The 22,149-nt window shown below is 44.5% G+C and overlaps 1 protein-coding gene across 1 annotated transcript in view; it reads right to left on the reverse strand.

The window, feature by feature from the left end:
- The window catches only part of TTC6 (tetratricopeptide repeat domain 6), an 832,741-nt gene that overhangs the window by 123,222 nt on the left and 687,370 nt on the right, over positions 1-22,149 (reverse strand). Inside the window, exons 26-27 of the mRNA XM_029598902.1 lie at positions 20,299-20,418; positions 7,212-7,285 (exon numbers count right to left, since the gene is read on the reverse strand). Of these exons, the coding sequence (XP_029454762.1) occupies positions 7,212-7,285; positions 20,299-20,418 (194 nt within the window). The remainder of the gene's footprint in view (positions 1-7,211; positions 7,286-20,298; positions 20,419-22,149) is intronic.

Genomic DNA, 22,149 nt, shown 5'->3' on the forward strand with positions numbered 1-22,149 from the left:
GTTGCTGAAAAGGTAGGCCTTTGCGCAAGTTGTCCATGTTTGCCCACCAAAGTAGAGATAATCTTAGTTGGTGGGTTACTTGAATTAGATAATGTAGTGGTTGAATGGCTTGGATCCATTGTGATCTTAGAGTCCATTGGGTAAAGCTCATGGCGAGTCGTGCCATAGAAGTGACATGAACTGTGGAGGCCATGTGGCCCTAGTAAGGTTAGAAACTGATGAGCTGTCACTTGTTTCTGTGAGTAAATGGTTTTTGCCAGGATTGAAAGTGTCTTTGCCCGATTTTTGGGTAGAAATGATCTTGATAGGATAGTGTTCAAGTCTGCACCTATGAATTGAAGTAGGTGAGATGGAGTAAGGTGGGATTTTTGATAGTTGGTGAGAAAACCCATGGAGTGAAGTAGAGAAATCGTTCGACTGAGAGAAGTGAGAGCTCCTTGTTGAGATTGACTTCTGATGAGCCAGTCGTCTAGATATGGAAAGACATGGACACTTTGTTTGTGCAAGTGTCCTGCTATTACTGCCAGACATTTTGTGAATACTCTGGGAGCAAAGGCTAGTCCGAATGGCAGAACTCTGTACTGGAAGTGTTGATGGCCCACCATAAAGCGCAGGGTACTTGTGATGAGGAGGGAATATTGGAATGTGAGCATAAGCATCTTGAAGATCCTGGACCTTTGAACCAAAAAGGTTATCCCCAACACATGGCAAGTCAACAAGTTTATCTTGGACCTCAGGCCTAAGGTCAGAGGCCTTAAGCCATGCCCATCATCGAGCAGTGATACCAGCAGCTGCTGTTCTAGAAGCTGTCTCGAAATTATCGTAGGCCACTCTGACTTCATGTTTTCCGGCCTCTAGGCCTTTATGAATTATGGCCTGTGCTGCTTCCTGAAATTGTGATGGTAAAGATGTGGTAATTCCTCCATCTGCTTCCACAGATTCCTCTGATACCTTGTCATGTAGAGTTGGTAAGAGGAAATTCTGGCATTCAGGATAGCCCCTTGATACACCTTCCTACCCAGGGAATCGAGAAACTGTGATCTTTTCCTGGGGGGTTGAAGAATGTGGACGAATACGTTGGATTTCTTCTGGGCAGATTCCACTACCACGGATTGGTGTGTAACTGTGGTTTTTGATATCCAGGAGCAGCTTGTACTAAGTATGTGGTGTCTACTCTTTTGTTGACAGCAGAGACAGAACATGGGTGCTCCCAGTACCTCATGTATTGGGATAGCCAATACCTGTTTTGGTGGGTCAACAAATTGAAGTACTTCCAAAGTTTGTTGCCTTGTGTCTTCTTCCATCATCAGCTTAAAGGGTATGGTGTCCGTCATCTCTTGTATGAAGGTGGAAAAGGACAAATCCTCTGGTGGGGGACTTTTTTCTTTGGTCTGGATGTGAAGGCTCTGACATGAAGTCCTCAGAGGAGGTGTCAGTATGTTGATCATCCCAAGAGTCATCTTGATTGTCCCTATATGGAGATAGTGGGGAAGATCTGGGTGGATGATGAAGGCCCGAAGTTCCTGGCTGTGGATCATCAGAGAGTATTACTGGAGAAGTATCTTCTGATGTTTTTGGTGGAAGGGTATCGATGACATCTTGGTATCTTTTCAAAAGACGTTGAAAAAATGCCAAATCATGTTGTTCTGGATCTTCAGACAGCAGCTGCATTGATGGCATGGAAGTTGGTATCGATGCAGGTGTCGATGGAAGTGCCAGCAATGGTGGTTGAGATGTTAAAGGTGCTGGCACCGAGGTCGGTCCTCGATGAAGTCGTCGGTATCTGTGCATAAATCGATGTCGACGAAGTAATGAACCTCGGTGCGGGCATCGATTTCGAGCCTGGCACCGACATCGGCATCGACACCAGCATCAGTGTTACCACCAGCATCAGCAAGTTTACCGGCATCAGTGCTGTAGGCACCAGCATCGGCGGGAGCGCCAGAGTTGTTGTTGCTCCTGAAGAGCCTGTATGACGCTTGCCTGATAAGGACAGACAATTCCGGCATATTACAACTGATGGAATCATGAGCAGTTGTAGCGCGGTGGTGGAGGTTGTGGTGGCAGATCCTGCACAGAGCCCTGTGGAGGTTCTGGTGTCGACGTTCTGATGACCAGGCCCAGGCGTAGAAGAAACCAATGTATCCTGGCTTCCGTGGCCACTTTGCAGTTGATTCTTCCAGGGGAAGAGAAGACTCTGACGTCAATGGACGTCAGTTGCCGATGATGATGTTTTGTTTTGTGTTGATCGATGGACTTTAGCGATGCCGTTGATGACGCCGGGAAAGGATGGTCCCCTGATTCTCCCAGACGATGTTTTTTAAGTAAACACGTTAGTAGCTCCGGCCGGAGACAATTTCGATGACGTCGAGGGAGATGGAAGAAGTTGAAGGTGGAACAAATGTTCCATTTTCTCTTGACAAGCTTTCCTTCCTTTTGCCGTCATCTCTGCACATTTTGGGCAGGTATAGACATTGTGTTTTTTCACCAAGACACACTAACACACTCGAGGTGCAGGTCCGGTGATGGACATTGTCCGGTTACATATAGGGCATTTTTGAAGCCGGTGGACATTTTGAATCGACAAGGCCATTGAATGAGAGAAAAAAATGGGAATTTGTGAGAAAAATTTAATTTACTCTATCAGTAAAATATGAGACAGAGGTACTCACCAGCTGGTGGGAAAACCCCGAGAGATCCCAATGGGAGAAAAATATTTTGAAAAAATGTATGACTTTTCAGTCAGAAATTGTTGTGAGAGACTCGCAACGGCTCCTGCTTCCGCGATGCCTACAGTAGCGTGGGAAAAATGAAGACTGAAGAGAGACCCCTGTGGCAGAGAATATCATGGCATGGCTGAGCATGCTCAGTGGCCTCACAGGGCCAGTAAAAGTTTCTAGAAACTTTGACATAAAGTTTTCCCGCAATAGGGCTCCGTCAGTGACGTCACCCATATGTGAGGACTAGCATCCTGCTTGTCCTGGGATAAACTGGGTAACAAACTAAAACTAGGGAATTACTAAAGAAATAGCCACATATAGAGCAAATTTAATCAAATTATAGGAAGGATTGATAGTAATTGGGTAAAGTTTCATGACATATTTGGTCATCAGAGTCAAGGGGAATTGGGTGTCCCAGATTATGGGGAGGGTTGAGGTTGAGGGTAAGGGGGTAAAGTTCAGGACATATTTGGTCATCAGAGACAAGGTGGATTATTTGACCAGTTAAACAGTTAGGCACACTCAAATAGCCAAAGTTTTCAGGTCTTTCTATACCTTATGTATAATTTCTGAACCAATCTGCTCCTTCAGGGGTATGATCTCCAGATTATAGATATCAGGTCATGACCTGCAGGATCCTAAATTTGTAAGAGCTATCTAGTGGACTCAAGGGCTAAAATATTGGTCTGTTTCCCTTGCAGATCCCCGTTCAAGCCCTGCTGATGCCATGCCCTGATACTTGTTTTGATTTACAAATATGGAGGCTGATGTAATAAGCTGCGCTAAAGCTGCCATAGGCTTTTGTGCATATTTTTCCCGTGCTAGTCTTATGTGTGTATGTAATAACATTTTGAGCGTGGGAAAAAACGAGTGCATAAAACTTGTTTAAAAAACCCATGGCTTGGTTTTGCACAAGTGCATGCAAATGGCATACAAAGGAGGCAATTAACTATAACTAGAGCAATGCATCAGTTAGTACGGGTTTTTGTATGCAGTTTTTGGCACTTGGGTAAAGACAGGAGTTTAACTTAAAGTGAATGTCTGGAGGTCAGTATACCCTTTTGCTGGCATTAAAGTGGTTGTGTGTCCATGCAGCTCTGCGGGAATCATGGATTACTTTTTCTGGATGCTATGGTACATTTTGCAGGTTGGCTGAAGAAATCTCTGCTGCATTTTCCACACTTAAAGACATCCACTGGTACAGTTGCCATGCGATCAGAAAGGGAACATGCTCTACCCACCTTCAGTTCTACTTCTGGACCACTAACTTCTTATACTGTTTTATGAAAAGAGAAAGGCTTTCGCCCCAAGAATCACTCATGGGACACCACATTAATGAGGATTTCGGTGAAGATTTCTGCTTGGTCTATGACATAGGATCTTGACCATGCATATTTGTGCATATTTTCGCAAGTGTTTTACTTCTGCATGGATTTTCTGCATACATCTCATTCGCATATGTGTCCTTTACTACATACTACAGAGGCACCTGCTTTTGCCCCACATGCTAAAATAAATACATGCAGACAACTAGCACCCATTTAACTGCAGGTCTGATTACATCAGCACCTAATTTCTTAGATCCCCTGTCCCTGTGTCAAATTTGGGGAGTATTATTTGTCCCAGTTCTTAGGCCTATCCTTCAGCCAAGACATCTAAGTTGATAAGGACTGTTTTGATGAGGCCCAGCCACCAGAGCTATTATGATTGCTCTCTGGACATTCTCCTTAGGCTTCGAGGTCAACTTCAAGATAGTCTTACACATATCAAGCAAGTATACAAAGAGCTTTATCTGTTGGGCTGAACCATTCTGGCAACATTGTAGCACAGATACTGCATGAAGAGACATTGTGATCTGTACCCAGATATTTGTTGCTCTTAATGTAACAATCAATTTTAGACATCTTCTGTGAGAACATTGAGCACCTTCTGAACCCACTGGCTTGCTTCATGAACATGGTAAGAAAAACTGATGATGCAAAATCTAAAGTTGAAATTTTTAAGGAAAGACATGATGAAAAGAAAAACATATTTTCAGTAAGGTTGTTAACACAACGTGTGGTTTCATGTAGAAAAAAAGAAAAACACACAACTTGTCAGTGCAAGTATACAGTAGTTTTGAAGAAAATAAACTCAAAATATGGCAAAAAAATTTAAGTGGTCTATATTGAAAGAGGTTTGTCTGAGTAACTTTTGAGTTCTATTTGAGTTTCAATTTCTATCTTTCTAATGGGCTAAATTTTAGCTGGGTAAGTCATCACACAGATAAAATTTAGCCAAATAAATTAGGGGTCTTTTGGGGTGAGGCAATGTTATCCAGATAAGATATCCAGGGAACTCTATTCAGAATTATTCAGGTAAATTAGCCAGATAAATCTGGTCATACCTCAGAGCAGTTCTGAAGATATGCAGATACATGTTTAAGTTACATGGCAATATTAAGAATATATCTAGGTAACTTAAAAAGTTGTATTGGTCAGCATGCCTGATCCCCAAGATCCCCTCCCCATAAAATATTTTTAAATATGTCTGGTCACAGTGCCTCATTCAAACCCTGAAAATTTAAAAAAGAGCAATGCTAGAAGCAGTGGGGAGTACTGTAAGACTATACTGGCTCCTGGCTCTGGTTTAAGGGTTTGGGACAGTTCAAGTGGATCACGAGGGTTAGGGTAGAGGTTTTAGGTGGGTGGAAATAGAAGTGGGACCTATGGACTTTTATTTAAATATTGTTGTGGAGGGGACAGGCCTTGAGCTGCTATGGTCCGTGCCTTTTTATTTGGAGGGAGGGCTTGGAGGATCAGACCTGCTGGCCTGGAAGACGTTTTTTTTTTTTTTGGTTTTGTTTTTTTTTTTTTTTTAAATACCCAGCTATATTCTGAATATAGCCAGGTAGGGCTAAAGTTATCAGATTTCACATACCTGAATAACTTTAGGACTCCTCTGAAGCACGCTCAGACTTATCTGGATAACTTACCATTGACATCTAACTTGCCAGTGCTTATCCCCATCTCTATTTCCTCATGTGGGTCTGATTTCCATTTTTTGAAAGATGCCCTTTGGGCTTTAATTGCCCTTTTCACCTTATATTAAACCATGCTGGCAGTCATCCAGTCTTCCATCAATCTTTTTTAATGCACTGTGCTTCCAAGATGGTATTTTAAACAATGTACTGTCTGAAAAGATTTTTGCTCTCAATGTGAAATTCAGAATATAGCCAGTTACATTACCTAGAAACTTTTAGCCAAGTATATTCTGCAGGAGACTTGTCCCACTGAATATCCATGACAAGTTTTCCAGCTAACTTTAGCCGGCTAAATTGTCTGCTTAACCTCTTACTGAAAATTGACCTGTATGGCTTTATTGGAAAGAAGGAAAGCTTAGTCTCGCTAAGAAAACAACTGGAATATACCAAAAATAACAACTGACAAAGGTAAAATAAGCTGTGGATCAGTCCAAGGATATTCTCTTCCAACAACCGAAAAAGAAAAAAACTGAGCAGCTGTGGGTCTGGTGGTGCATCGGGAACCACCACACATGTCTTAAAAGCTTTTCTAGAAAGATCTGGAAGTGTTCTGTGTAATTAAAGTAGGGTTCCTGTTGTGGTAGCCGGCAGCGGGTTGCCGCAACCAGCCACACTTACCTCCCAGGCAGGTCCAAGTCCCCACTGCCGCTCCTGCTTAGTAAGGCCTCCTGCTTCCTTGGCGCAGTGGGGAGCCGGCCCCACCGGCCTGCACTGACAGCCGCGGCCACCTCTAGGCGTGCGTGCAGCACTTCCCCCTTCCAAAAGGGGCCGCAACGGGAAATACTTCCCGCAGGACCCGGATGTGCAACCCGCCTCGGGACCTATTTAAAGCAGCTCCTACTGCCTTACCTTTGCCTCAGCAACAGGTCTTGCTCTGCCTAGAGCTGCATGTTGCTCCTTGTCTTCCAGCCTACGTGTGTTTCTGATCTTTGTGCTCCTGGTCCTGCTCCGACTTCTCATCCCCCTGGCTTGCTCTTCCGATTCCTGACTTGGTTCGCCCCTGGATTTTGCCTACATCTGCTGCATGCCCCGACCATCTGCCTACTCACGGTTTCTGCTACCAGCCGCCTTACTCAACCTCTGGCCCATCTTCGGATTCTCCTACTCACCACCTGCCCTGACCATCAGACTGCCTGACCTGTCTACACCTCACGTGCTCAAGACCAGCCTCCAGGGAGACCTGCCGGCTCTGGCACCCAAGGGCTCAACCTGTGGGGAACGTGGGCTGGTAGAGGTGAAGGTCCGGTTAGGTCTTCACTGCCTACATCCACCTCCTGACAATGAGGGCCTATAGGTAGCCCCTTTAGGTAGCATCAACCTCGCCTCAGCCAAGGGTCCACTTTAAGATGCAACAGTTCCATTGCATTGCTTGTCTCAAAAAAATAGGCTACTCATTATTTACTTGTATCTTATGTTCTCTGGCTACTGTATGCACAGTTAATTAACAATAACTAACAAAATAACTGTACCCGTGATAGCAGACTGCAATCATCTGATGGATCTTCACATCATTTGGGTTTTCTACTGTGGCTTGTTTAAAGTCCTGAAAGAAAAGCTTGAATAATAAGAATTTTTTTAAGCATGCTGCCAGTAAGCCTTAACTTCTGTTGATTTTTTTTCTGTCAGTTGTCAATAGAAGCACTGAATCAAAAGCAGAAAAAATGTTGATAGCTTGCATGGCTACCTGATTCATAGACTGAAAATATGAAAATACATTTTAAAAAAAGGATGATAGTGGTAGAAAAAAAGCATATTAGAGCCTCTTGTAAAGTGTTATTAAATAGATCATATCTAATATCGAATAGGTGTATTTTATCCTGTTGGTAAAAACCTTCAAATTCACTATACACCAATTTGTGCAGTGTCTGGCGACCACCCAAAACTTGACATCCAAACTCCAATCGCTGGTTCATCTTCTTGTCTGCACTGTGCTAGTGGCTGCCCCAAACCTGAAAGAATATCAAATTTGTTAACATCTAAACCAAGCTTGGCCAGCACTACCCTGAAGACTGCAGAGAACTGGTATTTAGTGAGAGAAACTTGATTGGCATGTACCAGTAAATGGTCCCACCCACAGAACGTACAGCCAAAAATGTTTCCAAGTTCTTCACTGGGGAGGTGACCTGGGGATTGACATACCTCAGGAGAGTGTTGCCCACTGACCTGACTAATAGATTTTTGATTTGTGTATCAGTATGGTTAATATTTGACCTGAAATCTTCACGTTTTTCATAAGGATAACACTAAGACCTAGGTCGCTTTTGGCAGCAGCCATGAGGGAGAATTACAGTTGCAATAAGCAGGTTATGAATTCAGAACCACATATGGAAGATAATAAATGCCATACGTTTATTAGCAAGCCATGTTTTATGGGACATCTTGAATCCTGATAGGCCCTATTTTCTTGCCCAACCCTTCAACATCTTCCTTATCAAAAAGCCCTTTGTGGGATCCCACCAGCCTTGCGCCCCATTGAAGAAAGCAGCCCCGACAACTGTTTGGTCACCAGACCCCTCAACAGCCCTATGTCCTTTGACAACGTGATTTATTTAACAGTGAATTCATCTGGTGCAGGCCCTGTCTCCCAGCCATGCTGGATTAAAAACCCATGTATTTGGTCATATCCCCTGCAATATGCAGCCCAGGTGGCAGGGGCTATTGATCTCCACAGTAGGTCTCTAGTGGTTGGAGCCCAATCTTCCATAGGTGGTCTCGAACAGGGGTTCCTGTTTTGTCTGTCTCAGGTACCTGTCTACGAAATAATTCCCACTTAGCACTTGATAATGCATCAGCCACACAATTATGCACCCCCGGAATGTGATGCACTCTAACTGCTGTATTGATGCATAGGCTACAAAGTACCATCTGCCTTAATAACTCAATGACTCAAGGGCATTTCACTGACTGTTTGTTTGAAACATGCACTACTACTTAGATTATTGTTCCAAAAAAGTATCTGCTTGTTCCATAGACTGCCTGCCCATAGTATAAAGGCTACCAATATGGGGAATAATTCCAGAAATGTGATGTTCAGCGTTAACCCTGCCTCCACCCAGGTGACAGGCCATAGTGCAGCATACCATGCACCCTGACAAAATACACCAAATCCCCAGCCCCCCAAGGCATCAGATTGTATGTCCAAATCATGGCTGGATACAGGTGGCTCCAACCAGATAAACCATTGAATTCAGCTAAGAAAGATGCCCATATAGCTATGTCCTCCTTCATGAGTCTTGATATCCTGATGAAGTGATGCTGCCACCAAGGGCTGGTGCAAGGGGATTGGGCACCCTAGGCAATTTCAGCCTTGCACCGCCCCCCTCCCCCCACCCCGTCGTGCCACCCCCACCCCCGCCCCGGTCGCAGCCCCAACTCCTTCCCCACCTTCCCCACCCCCCAAAAAGAAAACTCACCTGGTGGTCCAGTGGGGGCCCGGGAGCGATCTGCCACTCCTGGGGCCTCGGCTGCCACTAATCAAAATGGCGCCGGTGACCTTCAGCCTCTACCATGTGACAGGGGCTACCAGTGCCATTGGTTGGCCCCTGTCACATGGTAGGGGCTAAAGGGCACCAGTGCCATTTTGGTTAGTAGCAGCCGAGAGCCTGGGAGCAGATCACTCCTGGGCCCTATGCTGGACCACCAGGGGGGCATCAGGAGGGTGCCAAGGGGGGGGGGGGAGGGGGGAGGTAGGGCACCACAGTAGGTGGCAGAACTTTGAAAGGGCACTTTTTGCCCTTTCAAAATTCTGCTGCCTACCACGGCGCCCCCTACCACTCGATGACCTGGGCACAGGCCTAGTTCGCCTAGTGGTTCCTCCGGCCCTGCTGCCACCAGACGTCTGCTGTCGCCACCACTGGCCTTCACAAGAAAACTCTCATTAGAGTTACTCTGCAGGCGAAATTCAGAATACCAACAATGGACTGAACATTACGTAGAATTAGTTTTTTAACCTGCAAAGCCTGATTTAACATGACTCACATCTTCTGCATCTTGTCAGCTGGAAATCTGGATATCATTTTGCCAGAATCCAGTTTGATGCTAGAAAATGGATGTTGGTAGATGGGTCCTCAGTTTTCTTGTGCGCCAAAGGTACACCAAAATCGCTGGCTACATCCTGGAACACATGCAGTAAGTAGGTCGCTGAATCAGTCCTTGCTGGGCCAATGAACAGAAAGTCATCATGGTAATGTATAATTGAGACCAGCCCACTGCAAGGTGACTGAAGAGCTTGAAATAGGCACAAAACCCCATTATCATGCACTTATTGAAATAATACTTTCTAAGGAATTTAAAGCCCAATAAAGGGAAACTGTAGCACTTCCTCTTTTGGGAGGGTCCCACGAGTGGCCTCACTTACCACGCCACCTTTGCCTCATGGCTGGAAGTCCTGCCGCCACCTGGCTATTGTTGTCATTACCGTGCAGCAGAGAATCACCCCATGCCCTCCTTCTGGCCTTGTGTCACCGCCGAGCTATTCTGCTACTTCCATGCGGCTAAGAGAGTCACAGGACCCTGCTTGAGCCTGACCACTGACTCCTACAGCAGTGAGGACCCACCCACACTGCTACTTCTTAATGCGGCCAAGAGTACCGCCGACACTGCCTTCTTTGCAGCCTGGGCTGCCGACTTCTCTGCCATGTCCTCATCCTCTAGGTGCATGCCTTTGCCTACAATTTAAAGGGACTGTGGTGGTAAATGCCCTGTGGCCCTTCCTGATAATGTCATCCAGCCAGCCCTCTAAAAGGGCTCTTCTCTCAGTTCCTTGTGGCCTTCACAATGGTTTGCTAGCATCTTCAAGGTCTTCCTGTTCCATGTTCTTCATTCCATGTTCCTGGTCTCTCATCAGTCCCTGGTTTCTGTCTTCAGCATCTTTGTTCCTGAATCCAAGTCATCATCTTGTTCCTGGGTCTTCATTGCTGGTTCAAGCCTTTGGAAGTCCATCCTTGTTTTAAAGCCTGAGTATGAGTCCGAGTTCCTGAATCCTGTCCCTGGTGTTTGGAGTCTTGTTCCAGCATCTGCCTTATTTCTGAGTCCAGAGCCTGTGCCATTATTGTCATGGTCCGCGACTAGCCTTTGGTGTGTGTAGGGCATGCTGCAGTGCCAGACCTCCTCAGAGCCTCTGTCATGTTCCAACTCCTGATGCCATGTCCTCATCAAGTTCCAAGTCCAGAGTCTGCGCTGCCATCATTGTGGACTTGCTGGGTCTCACGTCCTGTGCATGCAGGTTCAGCGAAGCCTTCAAATGTTCCAAGTTTAAGCCATGTTCCAAGTTCAAGTTCAAGAGTGTTCCTATCTCAGCCCAGACCATGTCTGGATGTGCTTGTCTGCCAGCAACGTGACTGTGGCCAGCCTCCAGGTTGCGCTGATCATGCCGCGGCACAGGGGCTCATACACCCATGCTGTGCTCCATTTGCTACAGAAACTGTGTGGATGTACTGTTAAAAGTTGGAATGCCAACTTGATATCCATTTTTGCCATTAGAACAGTCTTTCTGAACTTCTTCAGCAAAGCTATGGCACTGTTGAAAGATGCATACTGTATTGAGCACTCCTCCAGTGGTAAATAATCATTAACGGATGCCCCATAGGGATATGAAAGATGCTGGATAAGCCTAGATTTTCCAAGCTCCTTTTAGGGGACCACTGCCAGGGGTGAAAGTACCATCTCACTGAAGAGGGGAATGGAAAAATACATGCCATCCAGCTCATTTCAGTGTCCAACTTCCCTTGTGCAATGTTTGCATTTCAAACGATGAATGGAGTATTGTCTACAACAGCGATGCCAATGTGACCCTTGAGACCTCCTTATGCTTGGAGTACAGGTGGAGCCACTCCACCATTGCTGACTAGTTAATGGAAGACGGAGCTTTACAACAGGTGTGACAATAATTTTGATCTGGCAGAACTCTTTCCAATGGGCTTTTCTGAATACTTGTTTGCTGGGTGAGGAGCTGAACAGACTGAAAAGAGATGCTTGAACTTGCAATCTTGAAAAATACAAGAGGATTTGTTGTAGGGCCAGCAAACTTTGCTAGGTGTATGTGCAGGCCCAGAGGCTGGTGCTGCCAAACATGGATTTCTAGGGTAACCAGCTGTGGGCACCTGCATCGCTTGCTTTGTTGGTTATCTGTTTAAGCCATAGACTGATTGCTTGGGTTCCCAAGACATAAAACAGTTTTCTTCCATGTCTCTAAAACGTTCATTGTAATTTAGCCAAACCCAAGTATTGTATTTCCTGTAAGCCTCAAGAACAGTGACAGTGTTGCTAAGCATAGGACCATATTGTAAAGGATCCTCTTGTCCCATGATGCTTAGCATTCTCAGGAATGCTCAAATCCAATTAATTATATTCCTGCTGACCTTCTTGTCAATGCCTGGTGGCATGTCACCATTTTTTTCCATCTTCTTGTCAAACCCCTTCTAAGATTCTGAAAATGCAATGTATCTGAATTTTTTATCTTCTTGGAAGAAGAATCCAACAGAAGAAAATAGGATAAAGCATAAGCATTGGCAAGTTAAATGTAAGAGAGTGATAAGAAGGGCTAAGAGAGAATTTGAAAAGAAGTTGGCCGTAGAGGCAAAAACTCAAAGTAAAAACTTTAAAAAAATATATCCAAAGCAGAAAGCCTGCAAGGGAGTCAGTTGGACTGTTAGAAGATTGAGGGGTTAAAGGGGCATTTAGAGAATATAAAGCCATCGTGGAAAGATTAAATGATTTCTTTGCTTCAATGTTTAATGAGGAGGATTTTGGTGAGATTCCCATTCTGGAGAAGGTTTTCATTGGTAATGATTCAGATGTAATGAACCCAATCACGGTGAACCTAGAAGATGTGGTAGACCTGATTGACAAACTGAAGAGTGGTAAATCACCTGGACCAGATAGTATATACCCCAGGGTTCTGAAGGAACTAAAAAATGAAATTTCAGATCTATAAGTTAAAATTTGTAACCTAATCATTAAAATCATCCATTGTACCTGAAGACTGGAGGGTGGCTAATGTAACCCCAATATTTAAAAAGGGCTCCAGAGGAGATCCAGGAAACTACAGACCAGTTAGTCTGACTTCAGTGCCAGGAAAAATAGTGGAAAGTGTTCTAAAGATCAAAATCATAGAACATATACAAAGACATGGTTTAATGGAACAAAATCAGCATGGCTTTACCCAAGGCAAGTTTTGCCTCACAAATCTGCTTCACTTTTTGAATGGGTTAATAAACATGTAGATAAAGGTGAACTGGTAGATGTAGTGTATTTGGATTTTCAGAAGGCATTTGACAAAGTTTCTTATGAGAGATTTCAAAGAAAAGTAAAAATTCATGGAGTAGGTGGCGATGTCCTTTCGTGGATTACAAACTGGTTAAAAGACAGGAAACAGAGAGTAGGATTAAATGGACAATTTTCTCAGTGGAAAAGGGTAAGCAGTGGAGTGCCTCAAGGATCTATACTAGGACCTGTGCTTTGCAATACATTTCTAAATGATCTGAAAAGGAATACTACAAGTGAGGTAATCAAATTTGCAGATGATACAAAATTATTCATAGTAGTTAAAGCACAAGCAGATTGTGATAAATTGCAGGAGGACTTTGTAAGACTAGAAAATTGGGCATCCAAATGGCAGATGGAATTTAATATGGATAAGTGCAAGATAATAAGTACCATGGTCGGACCACATGCTTATCTCTACCTCTTTCACTTTGAAAGAAACCACCACTCCTAATATCCCTTCACCCTCATTCCAATACAGGAGGCGATGCTCCCCAGATGATCTCAACAACTTGTTAGAGTCACAGCTCCCTCTATTAGATCTCACCGACCCGAACACTGCCATTCGCTCCTGGAATAATATAACAGAAAATATAGCAAACAAGCTCTGCCCTTCAACTATAAAAAAATCTCACACCAATGCCTCCAACAGACAACCTTGGTTCACCAATGAACTCAGAAAACTAAAACAAAGTTTAAGAAAGAAAGAAGCGACTTGGCGTAAAACTCCTTGTGACTTCACCATTTCATCATACAAATCCACGCTATACCAATACAAAGCCCTCACTTCAAAATCAAAAAAAGATTACTTTGCATCTAAGATTCACAACTTGGTCTTTGATTCTAAAGCCCTCTTCGCTTATGTATCCAGCCTCACTCAAACTATACCACGAGAAATCCCCAGCGACTTGACACAATCCAAAGCTGAAGAACTCGCCCAGTTTTTCCAAAATAAAATCAACAATCTTTTAACTCAACTGCCTTCCAATACAGCTGATGCCCTCCCGACATATAATCACCCGACTTTCATAAACTCCAGCCTAAACACTTTTGAGCCCATCTCTTCCACTGAGATACAAACCATCCTGAGAAGAATGAAACCTTCGTCTCATCCTGCTGACCACATCCCCACCAAACTACTCCTATCTATTCCTGACTCAATAGCCACATCATTAACAAACATCATCAACTGCTCTCTAGCCCAAGGATCCTTCCCAGATGATCTCAAAATGGCCTCAATCTCACCACTCCTAAAGAAACCCAACCTTGACCCGAAGGACCCCAACAACTTCCGACCCATTGCTAACCTCCCATTCATCGCCAAGATCATGGAAAAACTAGTCAACTCTGAACTGTCAAACTACATCGAAGACAATAATCTCTTCTTTGCCCCACAACACGGATTCCGAAAAAACCGAGGCACAGAATCTCTCCTTATCTCTTTGACAGACCATCTCCTACTGGGCCTCGACAAAGGAAACTCATTCCTTTTGATCTTGCTAGACCTATCCGCAGCGTTCGACACGGTCAACCACGCTATCCTCCTAAACCAGTTGTCATCCATAGGAATCAGAGGCACCGTCCTTTCCTGGTTTAAAACCTTTCTCAACAATAGAGGTTACAAAGTCAAACTCCAAAACAAGGAATCCTCAAGATTTGACTCTACCATAGGAGTCCCACAAGGTTCTTCATTATCTCCGACTCTATTCAATATTTACCTTCTTCCTCTATGCCAACTTCTCACCGACCTCAATCTAAAGTTTTTTCTATACGCAGACGATATCCAAATCATCATCCCCATCAAAGACACATACTCTAATACTCTTGACTACTGGGAATCATGCCACCAAAAAATCAAACAACTACTCAACAGTCTACACCTCATCTTAAATTCCTCCAAGACTGAGATTCTTCTTATCTCACCTGAAAACAACACCAACAACAGTACTCTTCCCACCAATCTCCCTACCACACAAACTAGAGACCTAGGAGTGATAATAGATAACCGGCTAAACTTCAAAGCACACATCAACAAAACAACCAAAGACTGTTTCTATAAACTCCAGGTCCTGAAAAGGATAAGACCTCTTTTCCACGCTCAAGACTTCAGAACGATCATCCAAGCAGTCATATTTTCGAAACTGGACTACTGCAACTCCCTATTGCTAGGTCTACCTTCATCATACTCCAAACCACTACAGATGGTTCAAAATTCAGCTGCCCGTATTCTGACAGGCGCAAGGAAAAGAGACCACATTTCACCCATCCTGAAAGAGCTTCATTGGTTACCCGTATACTTCCGCATCATGTATAAAGCCTTAACTATCACCTATAAAACTATACATCAACTCACCACTCTCGATCTCCAATTCCCTCTCCAAGTACATAATTCCACTAGACCTACCAGAGATGCATATAGAGGTTCCCTCCTGGTTCCCCCAGCGAAAACGACCAAACACATTACCGTAAGAGATCGTGCCACCTCCACAGCTGGCCCTCTACTGTGGAATTCCATTCCTACAGACCTCAGACAGGAGCCTTGCCTCCCAAATTTTAGGAAAAAACTTAAGACTTGGTTATTCAAGCAAGCCTTTCCGGACACAACTCAATGACACAATCCAATAACTCCTAAATCACCTTGCCGTTTGTTTATAACATTTATCTATTTTGTATACTACATTTAAATTGTATATTGTTTAACCATTTTCTATCCTCTTTTCTATTTTTCCTACTCCAAGTTTGGCCACCTTGTTAAATGTAACTGTACCTTCTGTCACCACAGTTCTAGTTCTTTGTTCTTAAGTTCTATGTATTTTATTGCACCCCCATTCTATGTAAACCAGCAAGATATGTTTTCATGATTGCCGGTATATAAAAACTCTAAATAAATAAAATAAATAAATAATGTATATAAGGAAAAATAACCCATGCTATAGTTACACGATGTTAGATTCCATATAAGGAGCTACCACCAAAGAAAGACATCTAGGTATCATAGTGGATAATACATTGAAATCGTCTGCTCAGTGTACTGCAGCAGTCAAAAAAGCAAACAGAATGTTAGGAATTATTAGGAAGGGAATGGTAAATAAAACAGAAAATGTCATAATGCCTCTGTAACACTCTATGGTGAGACCACACCTTGAATACTGTGTACAATTCTGGTCACCGCATCTCAAAAAGATATAGTTGCAATGGAGAAGGTACAGAGAAGGGCGACCAAAATGATAAAGGGGATGGAACAGTTCCACTATGAGGAAAGACTAAAGAGGTTAGGGCTGTTCAGCTTGGAGAAGAGACGTCTGAGGAGGGATATGATAGAGATCTTTAAAATCATGAGAGGTCTAAAACGGGTAAATGTAAATCACTTATTTACTCTTTTGGATAATAGAAGGACTAGGGGGCACTCCATGAAGTTAGCATGTCGCACATTTAAAACTAATCAGAGAAAATTATTTTTCACTCAACGTACAATTAAACTCTGAAATTTGTTGCCAGGGAGTGTGGTTATTGTAGTTAGTGTAGCTGGGTTTAAAAAAGGTTTGGATTAGTTCTTAGAGGAGAAGTCCATTATGTTGCGCCAGAGGTGGACCCTAGGCCTGAGGTGGAGTTGACGCTATCCGTAGGGCAAGTCCCACGGGTCCCCACAGTTGGGAGGCAGAGCAGACTAGGAGATGGAGGCCAGCTGGAGCTTCTGCAATACCAGCCCACATTCCCTGCAGGTTGAGCCCTTGGGTGCCGGGGCCGGCTGATCTTAGGCGGGCCTCCAACAGATGATTCTCCGTAGATGTTGTAGCAGGTAGCCAGGGACCAGCAGAGGTATCGGAGGGACCGAAGCAGGTCCAGACGAGGCAGGGATCCACAGACCCGGGTGCCAAGGACAGGCCAGGAACAAGAACGGGTGATGCCCAAGTAGTAGAAGGCCGGAGCCTGAGAGGGCCAAGTCCAGGGAGATACAAAAGGTGTAATCAAGAACAGGCTGGAGTCAGGGCAGGCAGCAGAGCTAATCAAGATGCAGAGTTCCAACAAAGCAAGGGTCAAAGCCAGTAGTCAGTCCTGAGCATGGTCCAAACGTAGCAGGGGTCAAAGCTAGAATCAGTCCTGAGCGTGGTCCAAATGTAGCAAGGGTCAAAGCCAGAGATCAGTCCAAGCAGGGCTAGGTGGGAACCAGGAACGGAGTCAGCAACAGGAACCAGGAACGAACTTAGGAACAGGAACCAGGAATGAAGTCAGGAACTGGAACAAGCAACGAACACACGAGAAGACGGAGACCTATTGCCAAGGCAAGGAACAAGTGGCTGGTCCTGCCTTAAGTAGCAGGGCCCAATGATGTCATCATCCGGGGCCGCTGGTTAGTTTCCTGCCACGGCCCCTTTAAATGCTGGCAAGGACTGGATGGCAGCGTCTCCCCGTGGCTCACGTGGGGAGACCTGCTGGGAGCCAGGGAGGTCAGCAGAGGAGCCAGGGACGGCTGAGGAGGCAACGGGGTGCGGGGGTGCAGACGGCTGACTACTGCTGCCAGTAAGGATGGGCTGGGTCCATGAGCCAGGCACCAGAGGTAAGTGGGCCTGGTCATGGGCCTGCCCCGGGTGGGTCACGCAACAGTACCCCCCTTTATGCCCCCCTCTTGGAGGCCTGAGTTTGCCTGGATGGGCGTGATGACATCAGAGGAGGAGTCCCTTGTCCAAAATGTTACTGGTAGGCTCCCAGGAATTCTCCTTGGGACCGTAGCCTTCCCAGGAGAGAAGGTACTCCCAACGGCGGCTTCTTCTTCGTACATCAAGAACTTCACGAACTTGATACGTGGTATCAGTTTCAGACACAACCTGAGAGGGCTCAGGAATCTTGCGTGAAGGCCAAGAGAGTATTACTGGTTTGAGCAAGGAGACATGAAATAAACTGTGTATTCCTAAGGTTGGTGGCAGACAGAGCTAGTATGTGACTGGCCCAATATGCCAGGTGACTGGGAATGGACCAATAAATCTTGGCGCAAATCTCTGCGAGGGAAGCTTGAGTCAGATGAAGTGGGTGCTTAACCAGTCCTTTTGGCCTGGCTGGAACTCTGGAGCCAGTCAACAATGAGCATCCGTGGATTTCTTGGCTCATGCCACGGCCAGGCGCAGATGAAGATTGGTCTGGGTCCAAAGCACCTGAAGGGCATCTGCCATGGCTGGGGCTGCTGGGGAAGGTACCGAGAGAGGAATCAGTAATGGGAGCTGGGTTTGTCTGCCATATACAAGGGAGAATGGAGAGACTCCGGTAGCTGCTGCAGTGTGAGAGTTGTGGGAGAATTCCGTCCAAGGAAGTAATTCTGCCGCGTTGTCTTGCTGGTCATTGGAATAGGCGCGGAGGAAATTCTTGAGTGAGCGGTTCATCTGTTCAGCCTGGTCATTGGCCTGGGGAGGGTACGCTGTGGTCAAGCTAATGTGATCCCGAACTTTTTGCATAGGATGCACCAATAGCGGGCGACAAACTGAGGGCCCCTGTCAGAGGCAATATCCATGGGCAAGCCGTGCAAGTGGAAGAAGTGAAAAAAGAAGAGACGTGCTAGCTCGGGGCTGATGGTAAGGTATGCAACGGAACAAAATGAGCCATTTTAGAGAGTCGGTCCACGATGACCCAGATGAGGAATGAAGTCAGGACCAGGAACAAACAACGAACACACAACAAGCGTGGAGACCTGTTGCCAAGGCAAGGAATAAGTGGCAGGCCCTGCCTTAAGTTACAGGGCCCGATGATGTCATCATCCGGGGCTGTAGGTTAGTTTCCCTTTAAATGCCGGCAAGGCGCGCACACATGCGCCTAGGAGAGGCAGGTCGCTGGACGGCGTCTCCCCGTGGCACATAAGGAGAGACCTGCCAGGAGCCGGGGAGGTCCATAGAAGAGCCAGGGATGGCCGAGGAGGCAACAGGGGTATGGGAGCGCAGCCGGCTGCCTGCTGCTGCCAGTGAGGATGGGCCGGGTCCAGGAGCCTGGTGCCGGAGATAAGTGAGCCCAGTCACGGGCCTGCAGTGGGCGGGACACGCAACACATTACCTGTTATTAATCAAGTTGATTTAGATAATAGCCACTGCTATTACTAGCATCAGTAGCATGAGATATACTTAGTTTTTGGGTACTTGGCAGGTACTTGTAGCCTGGATTGGTCATTATTGGAAACAGGATGCTGGGCTTGATGGACCCTTGGTCTGACCCAGTATGGTAATTTCTTATGTTCTTATGATTGTGTGCTGAGTGAAAAAATACTTCCGATTTGTTTTCTGCTGATTGCTAGTTTCATGGAGTGTCCCCTAATTCTAATGTTGTTTGAAAGGGTAAGTAACCATTCCCTATTTACCTCATTCCATCCCACTCATGATTTTATAAATTTCAATCAAATTCCCTCTCAGTCGTCCCTTTTCTAAGCCAAAGAACGCTAATCTGTTTAGTCTTTCTCCATAAAGAAGCTTTTGCATTCGCTTTATCATTTTTGTTACCCTTCTCTGAACCTTTTCAATGTCTGCTATGTCTTTTTTGAGATGGGGCAACACAATATGCACAGTGTGGACACAACATGGAGGCTTTACAATATTCTCAGTTTTGATCTCTGTTCCTTTCAAAATAATTCTAATTCTATTTGCCCTGTTGACCACTGCTGCACACTGAACAGAAGATTTCATTTATGTACATTTATTGAAAAAGAGGATTGTTTGGGGTATTCTTCAGCCATTTTGGCAGTGTTCACTGTACCTTCTCCCTAAGTGACAAATGACCAGAATTTTTGCATTACACTTGAAGAGGACTGTTTTGCCTAAGTAATACTTATTATTGTATTCCAATGCTCTTTGACACAGGTCTCTATGACTGAAACTTGGTGGAATCAGTGTTTCTGATATGTATTTATGTGCCTTATGTTTATTTAATCCTATACATCATTTTCACATCCCAAGAATTTCCTTTCAGTCTTTATATTATTTACAGACTCTCTACCTGAAATGGGTTATCTTGTTTTTAGTGGAAATGTGCTTTCATGTGAGAATTTTTCTTCAGTTGGTTGCTGTTGGTATGCAATATTGGTGTACCCTTGTGACTTGAACCTCCCTTAGGCTTCTCTATGAAGAAGTTTTTTCTAAACTCAGGTGATTCAGATCACCCATTTGTTCTTGCAGATTTACTTTGATCTTGGAGTCTGTAAAATTACTTTTGACTTCATATATTTCTGAAAGCATATTAATAGCTTTATTTAAACATTCCAAATATATCTTGCAAAAGTCGGGTTTTTTAACAGTATCATATATGGTAAGAATCATATACCTGTAATGCATGATTGTATTCATGCATTTCCAAATAGAGCAGACCTCTGTTAATTAATACTTTGAATTCAATTTCTTTCCATATACCAAGAAGAAGAACAATCCCATAGTCTTTCAAAGCCTGAAAAATATTAGGGGTTGGGTAGGGAGAAAGGATACTGCCTTCAAATTCAAATATTGTAATTAGGCAATTTAAATATCATAAAAAAGAAATTGGAAATGAAAAGCCATGATTGGGAAGAAAAGACTGCACTTGTCATATGGTCATCCATGATCTTTTTGCTCAGTCTCTTTTAAAACCATAGCTTTATTCCAGGAAGCAGCATAAAATTATATGTAGATGGTACGTAACTCTCAACCAAATGTAATAAATACAACAAGATATCACAAATTTATGTTGTTGAAATTATGTTGGGAAATGAACATTCTTTCCCATCTGGTGGATGTTCTTATTATACACATTTTTAGTAAGGAGGTGATATTGTGAACTGATAACACTGCGAATGGAAGTCTGCATTAGAACCCTTAGTTTTACTCTTAGGGACTTCAAAAGTGTTAAATAATAACTACAATAGACTATTTGGACCTGAAGGGGGCAAGATGGCGACATGAGCAGGCACGAAAACGCTGAGCTCCATTACCTGCACAACTTTCAAGCAAATAAAATGCCTGCAAAGCGGAAAGGAAAGCTCCTTGTCTTTCCTTCAGAACCGGAGATTTCCATAACACAGCGATTGATAACATCTTTTGTGCCTGCAAGGACATTCTCAACGGGAGATGAAGTAACCGCTGTGGGAGTTAGCGAGGGAGAGCGGCTCTTACCTGGTGAAATCTCTTTGAGCCCCCCCCCCCCCCGATCCTCGCTTGCCCGAGATTGCTTTGATCCCCAGCTTCTCTCAGGCAGCTGCGTCGCAGAGCCATGACGAGCCAAGTGCGACAGCAGCAGGAGGAGGTCAGAGGGCAGAGGACACTGAAGTTCTGTTACAGCCCTCAGAGAGCTCTGGAGTATCAAGAGTAGAAGTTTTAACTTCTATGCCTCCCGTGTCGACTCCGACACGGGAGAGGGAGACTGAGTTTCTGGAAGGAGCGATGGTTGCCATCGGTGGAGAACTTCAGCTGACTGGAATATCTCCTGTGGTGAAAGCGGGTGAGTTTTTTCAGCGTCCCCACTTTCAAATGCCTGATAAGCCAGAAAAGATCACGCTGGAAGCGATATGGGACATTATGGCTGCATTAGTAAAGTCACTTGGCGAGTTTCAGGACAGATATGATATTGTTATTTGTAAGTTGGATGTACATGACACACAATTAGAAGAAATCAAGCCTAAACTGGAAACAGTGGAAGCTGAATTAAAGAAAACCAAAGAATGTAATGCTAAGGTCGTGAAGGAGATTAATGTGGTTTCAAGGAGACTGGAACATCTTGAGAACCATTCAAGACATTTAAATCTGAGGTTTTTAAATTTTCCAAAGATTATTGGCGAACTCCTTTATATCACTTTAAAAAAATATTTCATGGAAAATCTGAAATTCCAGGAGGATGAATGTCCCTCAGTGAATAAGTTATATTTCCCGTCGATAGCAGGGCTGAATTAGCCATGCTGTCATGGGATCTGTCAATCAGGCCCGGGAGGCGGAGCTTGTCAAAGCAGAGAACAGAGCTTTGCTCTCTGCAGCTGCGCGTGTGTTCCCGCGCAGGAAAGTAACGAAATCTCCTCAGTCTGTTTTTTCCGCGAACGGGAACGCACGCGGAGCTGTTTCTCTCCTCAGTTTTAAAAACAGAAAACAATTAAAATGTCAAAGTCGGGGTTTAAACCCTGCAGTTGCGGGAAAGTAATGTCGATCACGGATG

This window comes from Rhinatrema bivittatum, chromosome 4 (genome assembly GCF_901001135.1).
Source record: "Rhinatrema bivittatum chromosome 4, aRhiBiv1.1, whole genome shotgun sequence".
Lineage (NCBI taxonomy): Eukaryota > Metazoa > Chordata > Amphibia > Gymnophiona > Rhinatrematidae > Rhinatrema > Rhinatrema bivittatum.